The sequence below is a fragment of the Onychomys torridus genome, chromosome 15 (assembly GCF_903995425.1).
Source record: "Onychomys torridus chromosome 15, mOncTor1.1, whole genome shotgun sequence".
NCBI classification, from domain to species: domain Eukaryota; kingdom Metazoa; phylum Chordata; class Mammalia; order Rodentia; family Cricetidae; genus Onychomys; species Onychomys torridus.
The window spans coordinates 60,126,193-60,148,105 of NC_050457.1; the positions used below are offsets into that span (position 1 = coordinate 60,126,193).

General features: G+C 36.2%; 1 protein-coding gene and 1 pseudogene across 2 annotated transcripts in view; both read left to right on the top strand.

Annotated features, from left to right (window-relative positions):
• Cdh12 (cadherin 12) overlaps positions 1-21,913 on the top strand; it is a 684,197-nt gene that overhangs the window by 574,928 nt on the left and 87,356 nt on the right. For both annotated transcript variants that reach the window (XM_036206975.1, XM_036206976.1), the window contains one exon: positions 20,324-20,443. In XM_036206975.1, the coding sequence (XP_036062868.1) occupies positions 20,324-20,443 (120 nt within the window). The remainder of the gene's footprint in view (positions 1-20,323; positions 20,444-21,913) is intronic.
• On the top strand, positions 862-1,825 carry LOC118596220 (annotated as a pseudogene).

Here is a 21,913-nt window from a genome sequence, read left to right on the forward strand (position 1 = left end):
GTTAGTGCAAATGATGAGTTCCGGCTGGGCAGTGGTGGCACATGTCCTTAATCCCAGCACTCGGGAGTTCAAGGCCAGCCTGATCTACAGAGCGAGATCCAGGAAAGGTGCAAAGCTACACAGAGAAACCCTGTCTCGAAAACAAACAAACAAACAACAACAACAAAATGATGAGCTCCATGATCAATAAGTGCTCTAGTCTCAAAATATAAGGTACAAAGCAGTAGAGAAAGATACCTAAAGTTGAACTCTGGTTTCCCAGGTGCATGCATCAAAATGCTCATACACACACACACATACACATGCACACTCTCAAGCATACACACTCATGCACGTGCATGCATAATTTTGTTGCATGATTATAGTTAACAAAAAAATGGAAAATCCCCTTCCATGATTTGCCTGAAGAAGTACTCTATTGGCATATTTCCCTCACAATTCCACCAGTGTTGCTCAACTATTCTAACGCAATTCTTCATGCTGTGGTCAATCCAAGCATAAAATTATTTTCATTGGTGCTTCATAACTGTAATTTTGCTACTGTTATGAACTGTAATGTAAATATATGATGCACAGGGTATCTGATATGTAACCCTGTGAAAGGGTCGTTTGACCCCCAAAGGGGACATGACCCACTGGTTGAGAACCACTGCTTTAATCTCTAGTGGGCTTCAATAACCGGTGGTGAGAAAGGTGACACAATGGATTCTTAATGTCATTCTTGTTTATTTATATACATGTTAGTGGATGTAGGTGCAGAGCGCATCACTGAAAATAGTTGGAGAAGTTGGGTGGGGTAGAAAGTAGGGGGCGGCAGTCGAGGGTGGTGGGAGAAAGGAGGAGGTGGCGAATCACTTATAAATGGCGCCCAAGCAGGACCCGAAGCCCAAATTCCAGGAGGGTGAGCGGGTGCTGTGCTTCCATGGGCCTCTTCTCTATGAAGCAAAGTGTGTAAAGGTTGCCATAAAGGACAAACAAGTGAAATACTTTATCCATTACAATGGTTGGAATAAAATTTGTGATGAATGGGTTCCAGAAAGCAGAGTATTCAAATACGAGTACTCTAATTTGCAGAAAAAGCTAGAGCTTCAAAAGGCCGTTCAGGAACAATAAGCAGAGGACAAGATGAGAGGAGCGGCTCCAGGACATCTGGTCTGCAGCAGAAAAATGTTGAAGTGAAAACAAAAAGAACAAGCAGAAAACACCTGGAAATGGACATGGTGGCAGTACCAGTGAGACACCTCAGCCTCCTGGGAAGAAAAGAGCCTGGGTAGATCCTACAGTTGAAAATGAAGAAACATTCATGAACAGAGTTGAAGTTAAAATAAAGATTCCTGAGGAGCTGAAACCATGGCTTGTGGATGACTGGGATTTGATTACCAGACAAAAGCAGCTTTTTTATCTTCCTGCGAAGAAGAATGTGGATTCCATTTTGGAGGATTATGCAAATTATAAGAAATCTCGAGGAAATACAGATAATAATGAGTATGCTGTTAATGAGGGTGTAGCAGGGAAAAGGGAATACTTCAATGAAATGCTGGGCACTCGGCTACTCTACAAATTTGAGAGACCACAGTATGCTGAAATTCTTGCAGATCACCCTGATGCACCCATGTCCCAGGTATACGGAGTACCACATTTCCTGAGATTATTTGTGCAAATTGGAGCAATGTTGGCCTGTACACCTCTAGATGAGAAAAACCTTGCTTTATTACTGAACTATCTACATGACTTCCTCAAGTATCTGGCGAAGAATTCTGCAAATTCATTCAGTGCCAGTGATTATGAAGTGGCGCCTCCTGAGTACCATGGGAAAGCCCTGTGAGGGGTGTGCGCTCTCTCTCTCACTTGTGCTTGGATCTCTGTAAACAGTTTGGTTCTTAGTCCTTCTCTTGTACAAATGATGTACTCTGAAGACCGTTAGTGCATAACAGAATTGATGTTTGTTTTCTGTTTGATTTTAAAGTTTCTACCTGTGTATTCAGTGATGGACAACAGAGAGACATGCTGTAGAGTGTTTTATTACCTAGTTGACAAAGCAGCTTCCGAATGCTGGTGGTTCTGTTCCTTTGACACGACGCACTTTTATAATATGTGTAATGCTCTATGACAAAATGCTCTGATTCCTAGTGCCAAAGGTTCACTTCAGTGCATATAACTGAACACTCATCCATCTGTGCTCTCTCTTTTTTAATGGTGCTTAAAGAGCCCATCCTTTGCAAGTCATCCATGTTGTTCCTTAGGCATTTTATCTTTGCTTAATTGTTAAAGAAATGGTGGGTTGTTTCATGGTTTTTGTATTTGTGTCTAATGCACGTTTTAACATGATAGACGCAATGCATCGTGTAGCTACAGTTTTATGGAAAAGTCAACCTTGTAGGAATTTTTTTCAGATTTTCAATAAAATTTTCTTTAAATTTCAAAAAAAAAAAAAAAGAAAAAGAAAATAGTTGCAGCAGCATGGTGACTCTACATGTCTTTACCTCCAGCATTATAATAGTAAAATGCCAAATTTTGAGAATTTGAATATCTCCAGAATTCCTAGTTTATGATACGATAATGAAAATTCAATGCATTTGATGGGTACAACTGCTGACCAAGTGTTGTCCTGCTTCTATTGGTAAAGTCACTAGATCTTATTTTCTACTTCAATCATGGCTTATATACAATAATTACTGTAGCTGGGTAGTGGTATTATACGCTTTTAATCCCAGCACTTGGGAGGCAGAGGCAGGCAAATCTCTGTGAGTCCAAAGCTGTACAGAGAGACCCTGTCCTGAAGAACAAAAAAGAAATTACTATAAGCAACCTTCATAAAAATCTATCATTGCTTGAAATGTTACAATTAACCCAAAAGGCAATGATGAAATTTTTGTTGTTCATTTAGAGTGCAATGAAAATGGGATGACCAATAACAGATGCTGATGCTCAAAAGATAAGGATGAGAAAAGGCTGCAGAGAATGTTGCCTTGGGTACCACTGGGATAGAATAGCAATAGAGGGAGAATAACCATCTTTATGATCCCTTCATCTATCATTGGGGACTGTACTTTGTGTACTTGAAATGGTGGTGTACAGTTTACGTATTACCTCTTTGGACATAAGTCCTTCATTTTCTTATACTTTCAGAAGATATGTATAGTCAATAAGTATCCATTTATTGGTCAGGCAATTTTTACAGGAAGAAATAAAATAGATAACAAATTTGATTTTTCTCAATCCTAGTCAGTGTCATGGTCTTTAAAAATTAAAAGACAGATAGCTCTAATCTCTGCCAACTCTTCCCATTAGATTCCAAAAAGGTTTGCAATTGTAGGAGAATGCATACTGACACAGTGTTTCATGGGTATAAATACCATACATTTGTGAAATGTATTATTGCATTTTGCTATATATTATAAGCCACTGCCGTATTAAGGATATGAACTATTTAAAACCCCAGGGGAGAAACAGACTCGTAGGGCAAGTTCATTATTTTTATAATTATAATCCTATTAGCCACCTATCCAAATTAAAAACAAAAAAATTCATGTAAATGAGAAAGTTGAGTAAAATGTCAAAAATTAGTTTTTGTTGTTTATTTTTGTTTTTTCTCACTGATACATGGTAGTCACCATTCACACCACCATGGCTACAGGATTCTCTAAACTTTAGAGACTAAAAAGAGAAGTTGCATTCCAGGAAAAAAAATATATAAACCACAAGGAAGTTCATTACCACCGTGGATAGTCATGTCATTCAGGTCACTAAAGCACCTGTCTTCAAAACCAGCAGCTATGTATCAATCTCTGATCTTTGATTATTGAACAAATTTAAGCATCACTGTTGGCATCATTTCAACTCAATCATCATTTTAACTACACAAAGAGAAGAATATAGCTGTGTTACTGTCCTTAACTTTTATTGGAAAGGGTAAGAATTTCAGCATAATTTCTATATGAACACCAAGATTCTATCTATAATGAACTGACAACGGAATGTGTCACATCAGCCAAACATAACATTCTCAGGAGACTTGGGACATTGCCAACAGAAATTCAGACTTGTACCCAGTAGTTAAAACTAGATGTGACGCTTTAATGTCTCACCATCTTTTCTTGATTTACATCCTCCCTTTCCTTCCTTCTTAAAGTTTTTATTTAATCCAGCTACATACCAGGACTTTTGTTCCCAAATAATTAATAAGATGGAGTTGGCAGGGAAGGTTAAGTAAAAATAGAAACCCTAACCATGGAGTATTGATTTGCTAGGAGAGAGCTTTTGTTGTTTCCCTTTGAGAGTAATTCAGCTACTTTGAAATTAGCCACATTTGATGACTTTATCAAAATATTGACCTTCGGTGCTAAGTTTGCTGACAAGCATTTAAACGTGTTTATTGTGAAAAGAAACAACAGAAAAAGAGACAAATTGTAATAATTGTAATTATATTTTCTTCATTGACCACACCACAACCTGCAGCTTTGCTTCTCATTGTATTAGTGTTGACAGGGGAAGGCTTTGTTCTAGGATGGACAGAGAAACCAGCTTTGGTTTTGAATGCAGGAATTCAGTTTCTTCTCATTGCCACAGTACATATTGAGTGATATAGTTCATTTAATACCTTCTGCTAATATATAAAATAGAGAGTAAAAAGAAAATTTAATCTTAAGTGCCTAGTAGCTCAACAAGTATGAAACTATCAAATGTGGAACGTTAATATTCTTTGCAAAGTTTTCCCAAAATAGATGACTTATAAAATTTCAGTGCTTGTTAGTTAACTTAGAAATGGACAAAGGGTAATGGTATATTATCAAATATTCAATATATCATTTCTAGATACTAATTGCTAATTCTACTTTATTAGAATTCTGATTTATTAGAATTTCTCAATTCTACTTTATTTCAAGTGCTGTAATAAGACTAAAAATAATCAGACCATATACTTCATGAAGAAATATGAACTACAATTATGTTATCTACAAATTTCAGTATAGAACAAGTAGAAATGTATTTTAAGATGTTCAAGGTAAACTGACATATCTTACTATCCGAACTTGTTTATCATCCATTTTAATAATTATTATCACCTACCAATCATTCTATCAAACCATCATGGAGTTAGTATATGTTTTATAACAATGACAATGAGAACAGTTATACCAACTATAAAAAATAAATATTATTGTAAACTAGTGTTATTATTTCTAAGTTTCTTATAATTTTCATCTTCATTGTTTTCTGAGAAGTGATAGTTACATTTTCTACCAGGGCATATATTTGGTTGCTATAATTTTTTGAAATCTACTTTAATTGAAATGTTATTACATTACTGTCCCCATTCTTTTTCCTTTAATAAGCCTCTCCAGCTACCCTCCTTCAATACCTCAATTTAAAAGCCTCTTTTTCTTTGATTATTATTGTTGTACTCACATATGTGTGTATGTGTGTGTCCCAAGTGTGTAACCTCTTTGTAAGTATGGACCTACCCTCAAACCCTGAGAGGCATCTAAAGGCTATTATTTATAATATGTATTGCTGTGGATATCGCTCTGTGTAAATAAAGTTCTGATTGGCCAGTGGCCAGGCAGGAAGTATAGGTGGGACAAGAGAGAAGAGAATTCTGGGAAGTAGAAGGTTGGAGGGAGACACCGCCTACCGCCGCCATGAAAAGCAACATGTAAAGACACTGGTAAGCTGCAAGCCATGTGGCAAAGTATAGACTAACAGAAATGGGTTAATTTGAGATAGAAAAGGTAGATAACAAGCAGCCTGCCATGGCCATACAGTTTGTAAGCAATATACATTTTTGTGTGCTTTCTTGGTTGGGTCTGAGCGACTGTGGGGACTGGCGGGTAAGAGAGATTTGTCCTGACTATGGGCCAGGCAGGAAAACTCTAACTACAATGTATGGCTTTGGAGTCACTTGCAATATCTTGACCAACCATTCAAAAGGAGATTTTTCATACATGGTACTGAAGCTTTTGTTAGTCCATGGTCCTTCTGGGAGTATTATTAACCCAAGTGGCTTAACTTCCTCTAATATTCTAATGTGTACATACATATATACACAACCTGCTAATTCTGATTATGTTGCTTGTCTGTATATGGTTTCAGAGTTGACCACTTTATGTCTCACAACCAATAAGGGGACTCATCCCTGAAAGAGGCTAATTCTTGCAGCATTCATTAACTGCCTGTACCTCCTTATTTAGGAGTAGGTACCCCGTGAAAATTTCCCCTTCCCTGATAGATATATCTGTTGACATTGACATGATTCTGATTTTGCTCATACAGCCATTTCTATGAAAGACTATCTTAGAGTTAACTTCTTAATATTTCAGCCCTTACAGCCATTCCAAACCCTCTTTTACAATGAGTGTTCCCTTAGCCATAGGAGCAACAGCTATGATGCAGGTGTAATTGTCAATCATCTGTTCATCTCCACATTGTATCCCCCTGTAGTTTTATGTGATGATCACCAAATTTGATGTAAAGAGAGACTGCTTTAATGAGATGAGGTAGCTTCACTCATTTGTGGAAATAAGAATAAGTGTTAGAACAAAGAAGTGAATTATGCTTGTCTAGCAAAGTGATGGTAATAAGTTCTATGATAATGTCCATGACCTCACTAGCCCGGAAAGATGGCTTAATTTCCAGTATCAGGCAAAATTTTGCTCCTGCTGAACAGCCTTAAGTACAACTAAACAGGTGTTGATTATCACTGACTTGTGAATGCCACTAGTTGCATATTTTTGCAAGTCTTGCCATGCTGTTAATATTCATGTTTCATAGGCGTTTCAGCTGAGCAGAACAGTTTCAATATTTTCCTCCCATGCCAATTGGCTTAGTATTTTCTGAGATCATGAGAGCTAGTCTACAGGAAAAAGGCTTCTGGTCAGATTCAGCTCAAATCATTTGAATCCTGTGTCATAAGCTTGCAATGTTTTCTTTAATATGGACTCTCAATCCCTGAGAGGCAATGAAAGTCTATGTATATTCTATGTTGGATTATCTTTACCAACAATTCAAAAGGAGGTTTTTTAAATGCCTGGTACTTGAGTTTTTGTTCTGTCTTGATCCTTCTGGGAATCCAAGAGTGTTAACTTCCTTTGGGGTGTGTGTGTGTGTGTGTGTGTGTGTGTGTGTGTGTGTGTGTGTGTGTGATGCCTATGTTTTATGTACATATTTGTAGTGTGTATAAATTTAGGTAATTATAAAATAACATGAACCTTTGAAGCTTTATCAAATAATCTTGTTATTTGTCCCACATCCTTCCTTGTTCTTCCATGTAGACCATTTGGAGCTCTCTCCTGTTATCCTCCTATTCCCTTCCAAACATTCTCACTTACAGTCTCTATATCATCCTGTTTTCTGTGGTTACTCCATATTTTATACTTACACCTGAGGATTTGGAAGACTGGCTAAGGAGCTAAACAGAGAGTTCTCAATATAAAAAATAAATATTACTATAAAACATACAACAGTCTTCATCATATTTAGCAATTAGAGTATTATACACTTATAAACTTTGAGATTTCCTATCACTCTAGCAAGAATGGCTAATATCAACAATACAACTGTCAGTGAATTCTGTCAATGTTATAAAGAAAGAGGAACCTTCATTCCCTATTGGTGGAATAAGACTTTGGCACAGCCACTGTGGAATTTAGTGTGGAGAATACTCTAAAAACTAAAATTAAAATTACCATACGACCCAGCAATGCCACACCATGGCACATGCCCACAGTTCTTGGTAACCCACCCCAGAGATTCTTGCTCAGCAATGGTTATTGCTGTCTATTTACAGTAGCCAGATAATAGAAACATTCTGAATGTCATTCAACAAATGAATCAAATGTAGTATATTTATACAATGGAATACTATTCAGCTGTAAAGAAAAATGAAATTTACCAGTAAATAAATGGATTGTTCTAGATTATATTGAATGAGATAACACAGACCACAAAAGGCAAACAAACAGTGTGTGTCCTCTCTCATCTATCATTTTGAGCATTAGTGTGGTTAAATAAAATTAGTTTTTACATTGTCATTCTCATTTGCAAATACATGAAAAGAGTCATTTTGTATTTTACACACATCATTGCTCCAGAAAATGCATACCTACTTATCCTACCTCTAAACATATGTCTTAATGAATGTAAACTATTTCCAAGTTATGCAAATATGATAAAATATGAAAATGGTAATTATCCTATTCTTGTCCATTGAGATTATAGCTCAGTAGAAGTTATAATAGGAAAGAGACATGAGAAAAATAACAGTAAAATTGTTTTATAACTAAAATAACTGACAGTAAAACTTCAGGTGTTATTCTTCATTTCTCCGTCATTATTACTTTCCACATTCATGACATCAAAGAAAGTATAGAGTTTAATTTAAAATAATTATTAAATAACTCATCCAGTAAAGTTCTGATAGATGCTGTATTAGGGAAATGTGGGAGTCAGGGATACATGAATGTGTATGAAAGTGATCTTGACCACTAAAGGACAGTGAACATGTCAGCAGTGAAAGGAACATATTTGTTGGAGGAGGCGGGTATGGCTCAGAAGTGACAACATACCTTGCTCTTCCATTGGAACCCCCATTTCGTTCCCAACACCCACTTATTGCAGCTGTAACTTCAGTTTGCAAGGCTCTGACACCTCATCACCTTATTGCCTCTAAGACAACCATATATGTAGCATGGAGGGAGAGAGGGAGAGAGAGAGATTTAAGAAAGGAAATAAATATATGTAATCTACACATGCACTTCCAGAACTGTGTTTACTTTGTAAAGAGAAAATGGTGCATAATAGTAGGATACTTGATGCATTTTAAGTATCAACCATTTAAATTTGCTTCCAGCATTCTGTATAACAGAAAGAAACTTTACGTTTATCTTCTGTAAGTCAAATATAGTTGAAAGGGGAAGTGTCCTAGACTACAACTGATGTGTTACCTATTTCTGTAGGCAATAAATGTCAGACATTGCCAGGATGGGGTAACTTACATGCTAAGAATAAACAGCTTTGGACTGTGATGCTAACACAAAGTGTTCTTAGTAAAGGAAGCCATTATCCATCATTTATATTGAAAAACAGTAGCACTGCTGATGCTTTTATAAATGTGGATACTTCAATATCAAGCAGAAGAGCAGAGAAAACAGGGAAAGCAAAACTAAATTTTAAGGTGTCTGACTTCAGACAATCTGGAGGATGCATCTTTCTGAGTTTGCTAAGCAGTAAATGTATTGACGGTGTGGGATGCTTTCTTGCTGGGGTCAGATACATGGATGTGTACATTAGAATGAAGGCTTCTTTCAATAAAACATTTTTTTTTCCCAAACATCTAACAGGGTTTAGCTTCACAGCATTTTATATGTGGTATTTTTATAAGCCCAAGTTCCACAAAGGCAATACTGGCTTCTGTCCAACTACAGTTCTTCTATAACCAGTAGTGACCTGTCAGGAAATGTGTTCAGAGAACCAAGGCCTCATGATTTGAATTGTAATGTACCTCTGCAGTGAGCTAGGAACAACATCTCCCCTCCTCTCAAGGAGCTCTTCTAAATACAGTTTTTTAAATAAAAATAAATAAATAAACTCTTAAGCATATTTTACTTCGGAAATAGAAACAAAAGAACTATTTTTATGACCTAATGTTATTTGCTGGAATATACTGGGCAAGAGGATTTTTCCCTTCTTCTTTATTGAAGCCATTCTAGGTAATACAACATGAAATGGTTGTAGATAATTAGACATAATTATCTCTTATTTTCCTAATTAAACCCATACTAACAATAGCCAAGCTATATTATGTTTACCATAAATATATAATCAGATATATTTTGTTCTACTTTAAGTACTAATGGATTAAACCTCTGATATGAATTCTTTTGTTTATGTAATAATATATATTATGACCTTATTTATAATGATACAACTGTTAGATGATCTATTAGATCATCCAGGAAGGTTGGGTTTTAAGGATCATTTGGTTTGTGCAATAGCCCAGGTTGCGTTTTGTATGTAAACTATCTCTTGTAAGCTCATGTGTTTGAAAACATGGTCCTCACCTGGGAATGCTTAAAGGAAGGTTCTGTGTAACTTTAAGGAAACAAAGATTTACCGGGGAAAGTGGGTGACTTTGGGAAAGGCCTCGACGCTGTATAGTTTTGAGTGCATTCCTTTCTGCATCTTTAGTATGGATGCAATAAGATCAGGCAGAATTTTGCCAACTCACTTTTCACACATGCTGCCAGATCCTCTCAGCAATCACGGAATGATCTCCATTAACTGGAGCTAGACTACACCATTTATTTTCTTTTTTAAAAAAACTGAAGGGGCTGGAGAGATGGCTCAGGGGTTAAAGCATACTGGCTGCCCTTCCAGAGGGTCAGATTTCAATTCCCAGTGCCCACACAGCAGCCCACAAATGACCATATCCCCAGAGACAAGTTATGAGACACCCTTTTCTGGCCTCTGTAGGCATCAAGCATGTATATGGTGTACAAATATACATGTACACAAAACATCCATACACATAAAAGAAAAAAATTTTTAAAAAGTCTAAAACTTAATGGATGTGTACAAGGTAGTTTAATCCTATCTGCCCCTAATTTTCTTCTTCCATCTCTTTCTGGCCATCTCCTGCACCCCTCACACTCTGCCCCCAGGATCTCCCTTCTTGCGTCAATTATTTGTTTTAAGCACTGAAATAGCTGCAATATTGCTTATTCACACTGGAACACTAGAATTGTGTGTGTGTGTGTGTGTGTGTGTGTGTGTGTCTGTGTCTGTGTGTGAGTGTGTGTGTGTGTGTGTGTGTGTGTGTGTGTGTGTGTGTGTGTATGTGTGTGTGTGTGTTTATGTGTGTGTTGATGATTGAACACTGAGCCTTATGATTGCATAGTGAGAACTTTCTGGAGCTTTCTCCCTAGGCCTTCATCAAGCATTGCAAATATCAGTTGCTCAAAAATTTTTCTTGTTCTTTTTCTGTTTGGTTTGCCAGACACATTTGTTCTTATATTAACTTACATGACAAACACATATGAAGTCAAGTACCATATGCCAAGCTCTACAGTTATTTCTGGTTTCCTCACAAAGAAAACAAAACATTATCAATTTCATACTGCCACGAACAGATTGGAGGGAAATCAGTAGAAAACAAGAGCTGGGATAAGGTGCACTTAACTTGTGGAACTGAATTTCTGAAAGAGAAGATATGGAGACCTGTTGATGAAGTGGATGGAAAAGGAGGCTTTGCTTCCCATTAGGGCAAGCATCGAGAGCAGATTCTGAAATAGCACTCACTCTGTGTATAAGAAACTATTCTTTTACTGAGGCAGTAGGAAACAGTTGGGTAGTGTGGACAGACCTGCAGCTGGAAAGGCAAAGAAATGCAGAGCAACAGCAATCAATTAAGAGAGTTTTGATGAAGACAAAGTTGGATACATACTCTATAAGACAAATGAGTACAACTCCAAGTTGTATAGATAAGACATTATCTCCTAGCAGATGTCCTGATAGTCTGGCTTTTATAACCGTTTTATCTGGTCACCGAAGACCTAAAATAATGACAATACCAGTTAGCATTCCATTATGGATGGGGGACAACTCACAAGGCTCCACTGGTAAATGAAGAGCTACCAGCAATGCATGACTTCATCTTTTTCCTTTATTGATCCACATCTGTCCATGTCACCTAGTGACTCATATGAAGAAGACTGTACACTTAGGCACATAGAGTGAGAGATAAAAATCTAGTACACATGAACTCTTTTTTTTTTCTTTTTTAAATGATTTTTAAAATACAAGAAATACACTTTTTTTTTTTTGGCATCCTGACTGCAGTTTCCCTTTCTCTTCTCCCTGACCTTCCCCACAACTTCTCTCTGCCATCCCATCTACTCCTGCATTTCTATTCAGGAAAGGGCAGGCCTCCCATGGTAAGGGTAGGTACCTTCCCTTTTGTTAAAGCTGGATACGGAGACATGGTTACCAAAAGCTGGCAAAAGAGTCAGAGACAGCTCCTGTTCCCCCTGTTAGGAGTCCAGCAAAAAGACCAAGCTACACAACTGTGATGTATATGCAGAGGGCCTGGGTCAGTCCCATGCAGCTTCCTATGGTGACAGTTCAGTATCTATGGGCCACTTTCCGTGTTCAGGTTCATTGATTCTGTGGGTTTTCTTGTGTCCTTGACCCATTTGGCTCCTATAATCTTTCCTCCCTGTCTTCCACAGGATTTACAGAGCTCCAGCTAATGTTTGACTCTGAGTCTCTGCATATGTTTTTATCATTGCTGAATGAAGCCTCTCTGATGACAATTGGACTAGGCACCAAGCCCTGCATATAGCAGAGTATCATTAGGCATCATTATACTCACTTATTCTTTTTTTTTTTTTTTTTTTTTTTTTGCCAGTCATGTTTGGTTCTTTCCTAGGTCTCTTGGCTATCCATTCTCTGGGTCATGGGACTCCAGTCGGTGTCAGGGTAGAGATCCTTCTTCTGGCATAGAATTAAGCTGGACCAGTCATTGGTTGGCCATTCCCACAATTTCTATGCCACCTTTATGCAGGGCAAATTCTAAGTTAAGAGTTATGTGACTGGGCTGGTATCCCAATGCATCTACTCTAAGTCTTGCCTGGTTACAGGAGATAGCCAGTTCATGATACTAGCCCCTAATCCTAAGAGATCATGTATATTCCTGGGAATTTCTACCTCACTCTACAATAGACCTGATTTCCAGCCTTCTCTTCCAGTACTCTTCCCGCTCCACCCTCTCCACCTGATCTCTATTTTTCCCATTCCCAGCCAACCCCAGTACAGTGGAGAAAAGTAATTTCCCTTCCCAGGGGTATGCAGGCATCCTGCCTTGAGTCCTCCTTTTTAATTAGCTTCTTTGTATCTGGGACCCATGAACTTTTCAACACAGGGAGGAAAAAAAGAACACTTTAAGGAAGAGTAATTGATTATCAGAGAAGCAAGTGAGAATCAAGAGTAAACAATGTTGAGAAAGTCATTAATAGAGACAATTTGAAGAGATTCGTATCGAGAAATGAAATACTATCAGGCAAACAGGAAAATATAAGGAACACCATTCTTTCTTGAGAGAAGAATTAAGTTTAGCAGAATCAGTACTGAGGAAACTAGAGGAAGATGTGTGTCGACTTAAAATTGTTCAAGGTTAATACTGAGCTCAAAGAAGACTAATATTCCAATTAAGGAAAGCTCTGATGGAGTCACCATGAAAATAAAGCAGAGTGTAGTGGGGTAGACAGTGGAAAGAGAATTGGAGTTCAGGCTTAATCCAAGAAGCAAACTACAAGAAGAAGAAGATGTAGAATCCTGTGGAATTTCCAACATTATTATTATTTTTATTATTATTTTTATTTTTATTTTTATCCTTACAAAACTCACTTGATTATTTTCCAGTGAGGCACTTAGATGATTACCTTCCCCAGATTAAGTGGCAAAGCTCTGTGGGTGATAAAAGATTTCCTAGAAGATGTTTGTAGAAATTGAATACATTTTAAATGGAAACACAAGGATGTCAGACTGTAAATAATCTTGCTGCTCATACTGTAATTTTTCATGTTCCCATGTCAAAAAGATCATCTTAAACAATATTGAAGTTAATCTCAAAAACTGAGTTATCATTCTATTCAATATATTTTGTTGACTTTGTCCTTTCACTATTAAGCTGAAGAAATTTGAGAATAATATTTGGGAAATTCCACTTTTCATCAGTTATTTTGCTCAGTGATTTTCATATGAATTAATTTATAAGTGACTTCTTGGAGATTTTGACTATTTATACCTCCATCATAGACTTGATGAGAGCAAGGCTAAGGTTTCAATTACTTACCAAAATTTTGTCAATTGTGAGAAACAAGAATCCTCAGTCTAATTTAGAGTCATAGCACATGACACAGAATTTATGTCCTCAAACCATCACAGTGTCTGGAGGCTGAGATAGAGTCAGATTTAATCAAGAACATTGGTTTTCTGTGTGTGGCTTCTTATGTGGCTTACTCTAGCCATGTGTCCTTCAAAGTGTTGAAAGAACTCCATATACTTCAGTCATTTCCACACCAGTATTCATAGCAAGGAAGCCTCAGCTAGTAGGTCCCAGCAAGCTTCTTCAGGTTTGGCCAACTTGAAATGTGATACAAACGCAACACTTAAACAATCAATGTTAAGCAGGAAAGGGAGGCGAGGAGTTCTGTTAGTTTATACTTGATCTTATTGACTTTGCCAGATTCAGTTTGGGAAAGGGTAATATAAATACTAATATATAAATTACTACACGAGCAGTTTACAATATTAGGTAAGGTTCACTTTGGGGGATATAAATTTATCTGTAGAAACTACACTATTATTTTAGCAATGTTTGGTGATATAAATTGATCTATAAAATGTTCATTATTATTTTAGTAATGTTTGAAAAACGATAAATCATTTAATTAATAGACTCCAGGATTCAAACTTTTTTACTTTTGGTCTACACACACACACACACACACACACACACACACACACACACACACACACACACACACACACGTGCACTATTTATTATACATTTTAAACATAATAGTTTAGATGCATATAACTGAACAGGGCAATGGATAGATACCTTATAGATGGATACCCCATGTAACACTTGTCATGATTAAGCAATCTAATCAAGTAAAAACAATCATGTTATAAATGTTTGTTGTTACTAAACGAGCTCTAAATTATCCTATTTCTCTAAATCTGTTTGAATTAACAGTAATTGCAGGGCTCTATTAGGACTATGATGCCACATTGGAAATAAATGCAAGGGCTACTGGATTTTGAGAGCCACCGAGTAAATGCATTACAATCTCACACATTTTTTTTTTCATAATTTCTGTTGAATTTCTTAACAGTATCTGTGAAAACACTTTCAAATGGTATTAGATATGAAAGAGGCAGCGCTGTGCCATAACCATAAATTGGAGTTCAGTGAGCTTGTGCAGGAAACATTTCCATTTGCATTGGTATTCATGGAATAGAATTCTTGGCATACAGCTATGAGATGAAGTGCTCATAAAAATGCATTCACTTATCCATCAATGTAATATTTGATCAAGAGGTGTAAATATGTATAGTCTAAAATGTTTAGTTCATATGTAGCAAGAGATTTTATAACCTCAAAGTGCTTCTACATCCTTGGACCAAATAAAGAATTATGACTCAGTGTCATACCATTAATGGTACTGAGGTTACTCTGGAGCCAGGATGAGCTTTGTCAGGATGAGCAATAAAGAAAAGAGAAACTGATCCTAAAACTGTAGTTCAAGGGACTTACATAGCACCCTGGGAGATTGCAATAGGAGATGTCTTCTCCAGTCTATTTTAATAGTTTCAAATATTTCAGATGGACCTAATTGTAGTATGAATCTTAAAGAGTCTTATTAATAATATCAAACCCAAGGCCATTATTGTTTCTAATGTGGCCTTCACCTCAGAGTTCCAGAGGGATTTCTGTTTCTGAAATGCTAGGATTAAAGGCGTGTGTTACCACTGCCTATTCTCATGTTTAATATTGTGGCCATACTGTTCTCTGACCCCAGATAAGTTTATTTTTGGGAACACACAATATTTCAGTGAACACAATACCCACCACACCTAATCAATGAACAAATTCTACAGCATCTTTAAAAATATATTTTCTGATGGGAATAGATGCAGAGACGCACAGCGAAAAATATTAGGTGGAGCTCAGGGAATCCTGCAGAAGAACGAGTGGGAGGATCATTATAGGATCCAGAGAGTTCAAGGATACTACAAGAAAACTCACAGAATCAACCAAACTGGGCTCATTGGTTTCACAAAGATTGCATGGACAACCAGGGAGCCTGCATGGGACTGACCTAGGCACTCTGTATATATGTTACAGTTGTATAGCTTGGTCATCTTGTGGGGTTTCTAACAGTGGGGGCAGGGGGCTGTCTCTGACTCTTTTTCTAGCTTTTGGGATCCTATTCCTCATACTGGGTTGCCTTGGCCAGCCTTAATACAAGAGGAGGTGCCTAATCTTACTGCAATTTGATATGCCATGTTTTCTTTATATCCATGGGAGGCCTGCACTTTTCTGAAAACAAATGAAGGAAGAGTGGATGGGAGGGTGGGGGGGGAGTTGATGGAGGGACTTGTAGGAGAGGAGGGAAGGGAATCTGCAGTCGAGATGTAAATAACAAAAATAATGTTTTTCTCGAAAAGGAACTTGGTTTCTTCTAGAAATCAAGGCTCAAGGAACATTCTGGAATAGAGGACAGAATGACTGTAAGAGCTAGAGAATCAGGAAGAATGCTAAGAGATTGCACTCTCTGGTGGCTACAGGAAACGACACCCATGACACCTCAACAACATGGCTCTCTAAATAAGACACGAACAATACAAAAACCAGTTGACATTTCAGTGTAGATTGGGAAAATCCCATGGAGTCCCATGTCTAGATGAAGAGCTATAGATAATGAACAGCTATAGAGGGGGAAACAATTCCTTCCCCAGGGATGAGCTCCCTGTGCGGTGATCCAAGGAATAGTCAGCCCTGGAAACAGACAGATTCACCAAATAGTATTTGTATGTTAATCAATTTACATGTCTATGTAACAATGATTGGTTAAAGAATTTGGGAGAGAGAAAGAGGATCTTATAGGGGAAGGATAAAAGGAAGAGAGGAACAGTAGAGTGATAAAACTATATTTTAATTGAATTAAGAAAAATAAATGCACCAGGTGGTGGTGGTGGTGGTGGTGGTGGTGGTGGTGGTGGTGCACACCTTTAATACTTAGCACTTGGAAGGCAGAGCCAGGTGGGTCTCTGTCAGGTAGAGGCCAGCCTAGTCTATAGACAGAACCAGGACAGGCACCAAAACTACACAGAGAAACCCTGTCTCGAAAACAAACAAACAAACAAATAAAAACAACCCCAACAAGGTTTATTATGTGAACTTTTGTATTTTAATAAGTATGAAAAGCACATCCACACATCACCTTTTTAAAAATCCATAATAACCAAATGAGTTTTTTAAATATTAACAAGTGGATGATAAGAACATGACTCATATTAGTGTTGAAATGTTTATACTTGATTCCCATGAATGATGTGTTTGTATAGTTTTGTTGTTGTTTTTAACAAACATTTAAATAGTACCTATTATTATTGTACCATAAAGTCTATTGAAATTTGTTATATTCGCTCATGCAATAGTATTACAAAATATGTTAATTTTTCTGACCTTAGACAAAAAAGAAAAGCAGAGATAAATGTGTATCACATCACATTAATATTATTACTGAAGCTAGCATTCATACCTGGGAGTGTGGTATATACTGACATGGTACAGAGGGTCTACCAGCTGGTAGATTCTTTCAGGAAGAGTATGTAGAAGGGACCTTCTCAGCTTTGGCTGTATATCACTTGTAGTTTCTGAGGTTAAGAATTGAGAGCTAACACAAGAACAGTAATTGAACTGTTTGAAGAGAAGTTCTAGACCTGCATTCCTAATACTCAGAAGTTTCCCCTGCAGCCGTGACTGAAGATGGAGAGAATACAGAAGATGCTTAGGAGTTAAAGAAATATGAATATGCCAAGACTAATAGGTTATAAAGTAGTGAATGGGTGATCTTGGCCAAAAACAGACATAGAAGGACTCATTGATACAACACGATGCTGGGAAGCTGATGGAAAATACAATTTTCTCCAGGTAGCATGTTAATGATGACAGCAAGAACACACAGCATGAAAGACTCCTCACAAACAGGAAGGGAGTGTGAGCAAGTGTGATACAGACTCTTGTAGCATGGTTGGATCTACCCCAAAGGCACAATGGAGATGGCTGAGTTGAGATGTTATCCATTAGGTATATAAATGGACTAAAAGGCTATTTGGATTTGTCTTGCTTTTAACTTATTTTTAATAGAAAGTGACATAATTTTTGCTTATTGAATGAGAGACCGTATGTCTTTGTAAAAGAAGCTGGAGGGAAAAGTAGGTAAGAAAAGGTTTAGAGTTGATGTTTTGAGAAAAATCAGGATGCTAACCTATCGAGGCAGTTACAGGATGGTTCCATAAAAAGACAGCATTTAATGAAAAGTGGTTTATTTATACCTGGAAAACTTGAAAAAGGATTTGCACCAGTTCTAACTTAGACACTAAGTAATACTGATAGTAATAAAAATATTGATAACAATGGATAATATTAGGCATTATTTGCAGTTTCTTGGCATTGTCTACAATTCCCCTATAAAAGGGTACTGCAACATAATTTTCCCCTGTTCATATGGCTTGAAGTCCCTAAAATCATTTGAGATAAGTACATACTATTGAAATTCTACAACATTATTTCTTCATCTAAATAGTGTAGTTTTTATTTATTTTTTTATTTTTTGAAAGTACACATAGAAAGATGATTAGTCCCTTTGCCCTGACAATTCACTGTCTGTTTGGTGTTTGTGCTGTATCCCCCAGTTAGCGAAGATGACTCGTTCAGTATAACAACTTGGATGTACATGGTATTAACTATTTATGAGAAATATTAAGTTACATATTCATTTCTCTATATGAATATATATGAGTGTTTATTTATATTAAATATGCATATTTTCATATCATTGGAAATTTCTACAGATCATAATATGACTTAGTTAAGACTTTTGTTATAATTTGTAATATCTTGTCTTTTTTCTTTATTTTAAACAAAGAATCGTAGTATTGCACATAGCATTTGAAAGAGATAGTTTTAAAGTTCTTATAAAGTATATATATGTATACATATATATATATGAATGTATAACATTAAAAATTTTTTCTGCGTTTCTTAGTACCTAAATCTATGCACAATTCTCAAAAACCAAAAAAAAAAAAAAAAAAAAAGGTACAAATACTTCGGTTTGGCTATAATGATTTGCTATGCCCCAAACCTAGTGAATAATTAGGCCCTGAGACCAAGAGATCCTCTCCTGCTATTGGACAGTGCAAGTATTTCTGATCATTTTTGTATTCTTGGTTTAATATTATTTTCTAATTAAAGGCTTCCTCACAGTTAGAGGCCATTGTTGATTTGTAAATTGAAGTTACATAACACTTAGCAGCCTCTAAACCTTTTAGCTTCTCTATTGATATTTTAATCATGAAATTCAAGCTTCCATAGTGAGCAGCTGAGCTCATGTAAATGGTACCTGATGTTTTCTTTGGTATGTAAATCAATAAAGATGTTGTGATGCCTTTCAGTTCAATGATCTATGTACTGGAAACAAACATAGTTTTAAAATGTTTTTGATATATACATCAATTACAATCACAACTCCATTGTTACCTACATTTTATATTTTATATATATACACTCATTAAACAGGAAACATAATTTCATGCATAAAGTTGCAAATACTAGTGGAATTCAAGAGAATTCTCATACATGTTCCATTTGATGATAAAATCAAGTTAAATATAATTATTTTAGTCATCTCAATGTTTGTCATTTCCACATGGTAAAAATTTAATGAAACTTTCTTCTAGCCCTTTGAAATCTGAAGCACATTGTTTTATTATGATTACCTTGTTCTGCCATAGTTCACCAGAGCTTTTTTTCGCCATGTAACTGGAAGTCAGTTAGCATTGATCATACTTCACCCCCTCCCTCTATATCCCCAAACCTCTTGTAAGCTCCCTTAAATCTTCAGCTTCTGTGAGGTCTATTAGTTTAGATCACACATGTATGAGAGATCATTTGGTATTTGTCTTTCAGATGGCTTATTCCACTTAACACAAGGAACTCTGAGACTTTGTGTTCCTTCAAACACAAGGATTCCAGTATTTTACATAGCTTTTTGGTATCACACTGTGTTTATATACTATATTATTTTTTCCACTTATTAATGAATGGCTACTTAGCTTTGTTCAAATTCTTGGCTCATGGCAGTAGGCCTTTCTTGCCTCCACAGTGTGGATATCTCCTCAACATTTTTTTTTCTTTTATATGTGTACCCACTCATAGTAGACTTACTAGATAACAATGTACCTTAATATTTACAGTTTAAATAATGAACCTTGTATTGTTATCATGAAATAATATTAACATCATTGCCAGTGGCTTGCAAGAGTTCTCCTTATTTTACCACTTTTGTTCAATCTTTATGATAATAATGTACTTGGTGAGTTGAGGGTAGTCATTGTCTCTTGGACTTGAAACTGCCCAGTTATGTTGCTTAAGTAATTATTGCGTGCAAAGTGTACTCAAAGCATTTATAGAACAGTCAAATATGACTTTCACCCTTGTGAAGAAAAATAACATTGTGTTATTTTGCAGGTGCCTATGTGCTCCAGGTCAAGGCCACCGACGCAGATGACCCCACCTATGGAAACAGTGCCAGAGTAGTCTACAGCATTCTTCAGGGTCAACCTTATTTCTCTATTGATCCCAAGACAGGTAAACATTTAATTTGGCACAACCTTATCACCACTCACTCAAGTAATTCAACTTTAATGAAATCTTCAAATCAAATATTGACTATTCCAAAATAGCAGTAAAGAATCATTTGACAAAACAGAAACCATCTTACATGACATGACTGTAAGAGATGCTTTCTTTTGCTGAGTAAATAAATAAATGTTTACTGAGCTTTGTGTAAATATAAATATTTGCACTTGTATTTAAAAGGTTCAACATTGTTAGCTAGGAGTCTTTTTAAAAATTTCAAATCTAAACTGTTACTTATCAGTCTATAAACACATTTTCATTTATTGTTTCATGTCAGATTTCTAGATTGCATTCACTTTTATTGTTCAACTGTGACTCAGAAGTATCTGTAATTTCTTTTGTTTTCTGCGTATTATAGAGGGTTGGTTTTGAGAAACATCTGACATATACTTGGCATGAGGGAAGCTCAACTTTTGGGACCTTGTTGTACCAAGAACATTGTTTGTTTTAGATTTGTTCTTTATAAGCAGACACATTTTTATGGGTTTTGTTGTTGTTGTTATTTGGTGGGTTGGATTTTTTTTTTCTTTTGAACAAGTCTATAAATGAATTTCAGATTTCAAAACAAGCTCTAAAGTAAGTAGCTTGTTAATAAGGGTTTGAATGTATACACATGGTCAATTTTATGTTTCCTTCTTTTTTCCTCCTTTTTAAATTTATTATATTTGTGTTTTAATTTTACACATCAGCCATAAGTTCCCCTACCCTCCATTCATTCCTTCTCTCTTCTTTTTCATTTTGCGGTGAGATAAATCAGTCCCAGGGCCTACATTAAGTAAGTCAGCATCCACAATTGATCCAGGGCTCCCAGTATTGGTGCTATTTGAATGAAATGAAGTTTTCTGTTTAGACTAAATGTTGAGTTTCATTAAGGAGACAGCCACTCTGATCATCATATGTCACAGTTAAAGAGGAACTTCAGAATAGCACTTACGAAATAAATTATTAATTGTAACTTATATAAAGTAAAAATTCTAAACATGCTAGAAGGAATACATTCAAATTAAAGTCAAATGTTTTTACTTTGTCTTTGGGATTATAATATAATTATAACATTTCTCCCTTCCTTTTCCTTTCAAATCCTCCCCTATAATTCTCTTCATTCTTTTCCAAATTTATTGCTTCCTTTTCTATTAATTTGTTTTTGTATGCATATGCAAACATATAAATGCATATGTATTCCTAAATATAATCGACTCATCCATATATTGTTCCTTGTGTTATCAGGCTGATGACTTGGCACTGGACAACCATTATGTATGCTCTTCCCTGGGCAAAACCAGCTTTCTCCTGACTTTCCTCAATTCTTTATGTAAAGCTGAGAAACCTTGGGCTTCTTCCCATCTACTTTGGTGTTTCCCTTGGCATCATCCTTGTTCAAATGAAGAACTTAAATTTATATCTTCTAGTAAATTTATT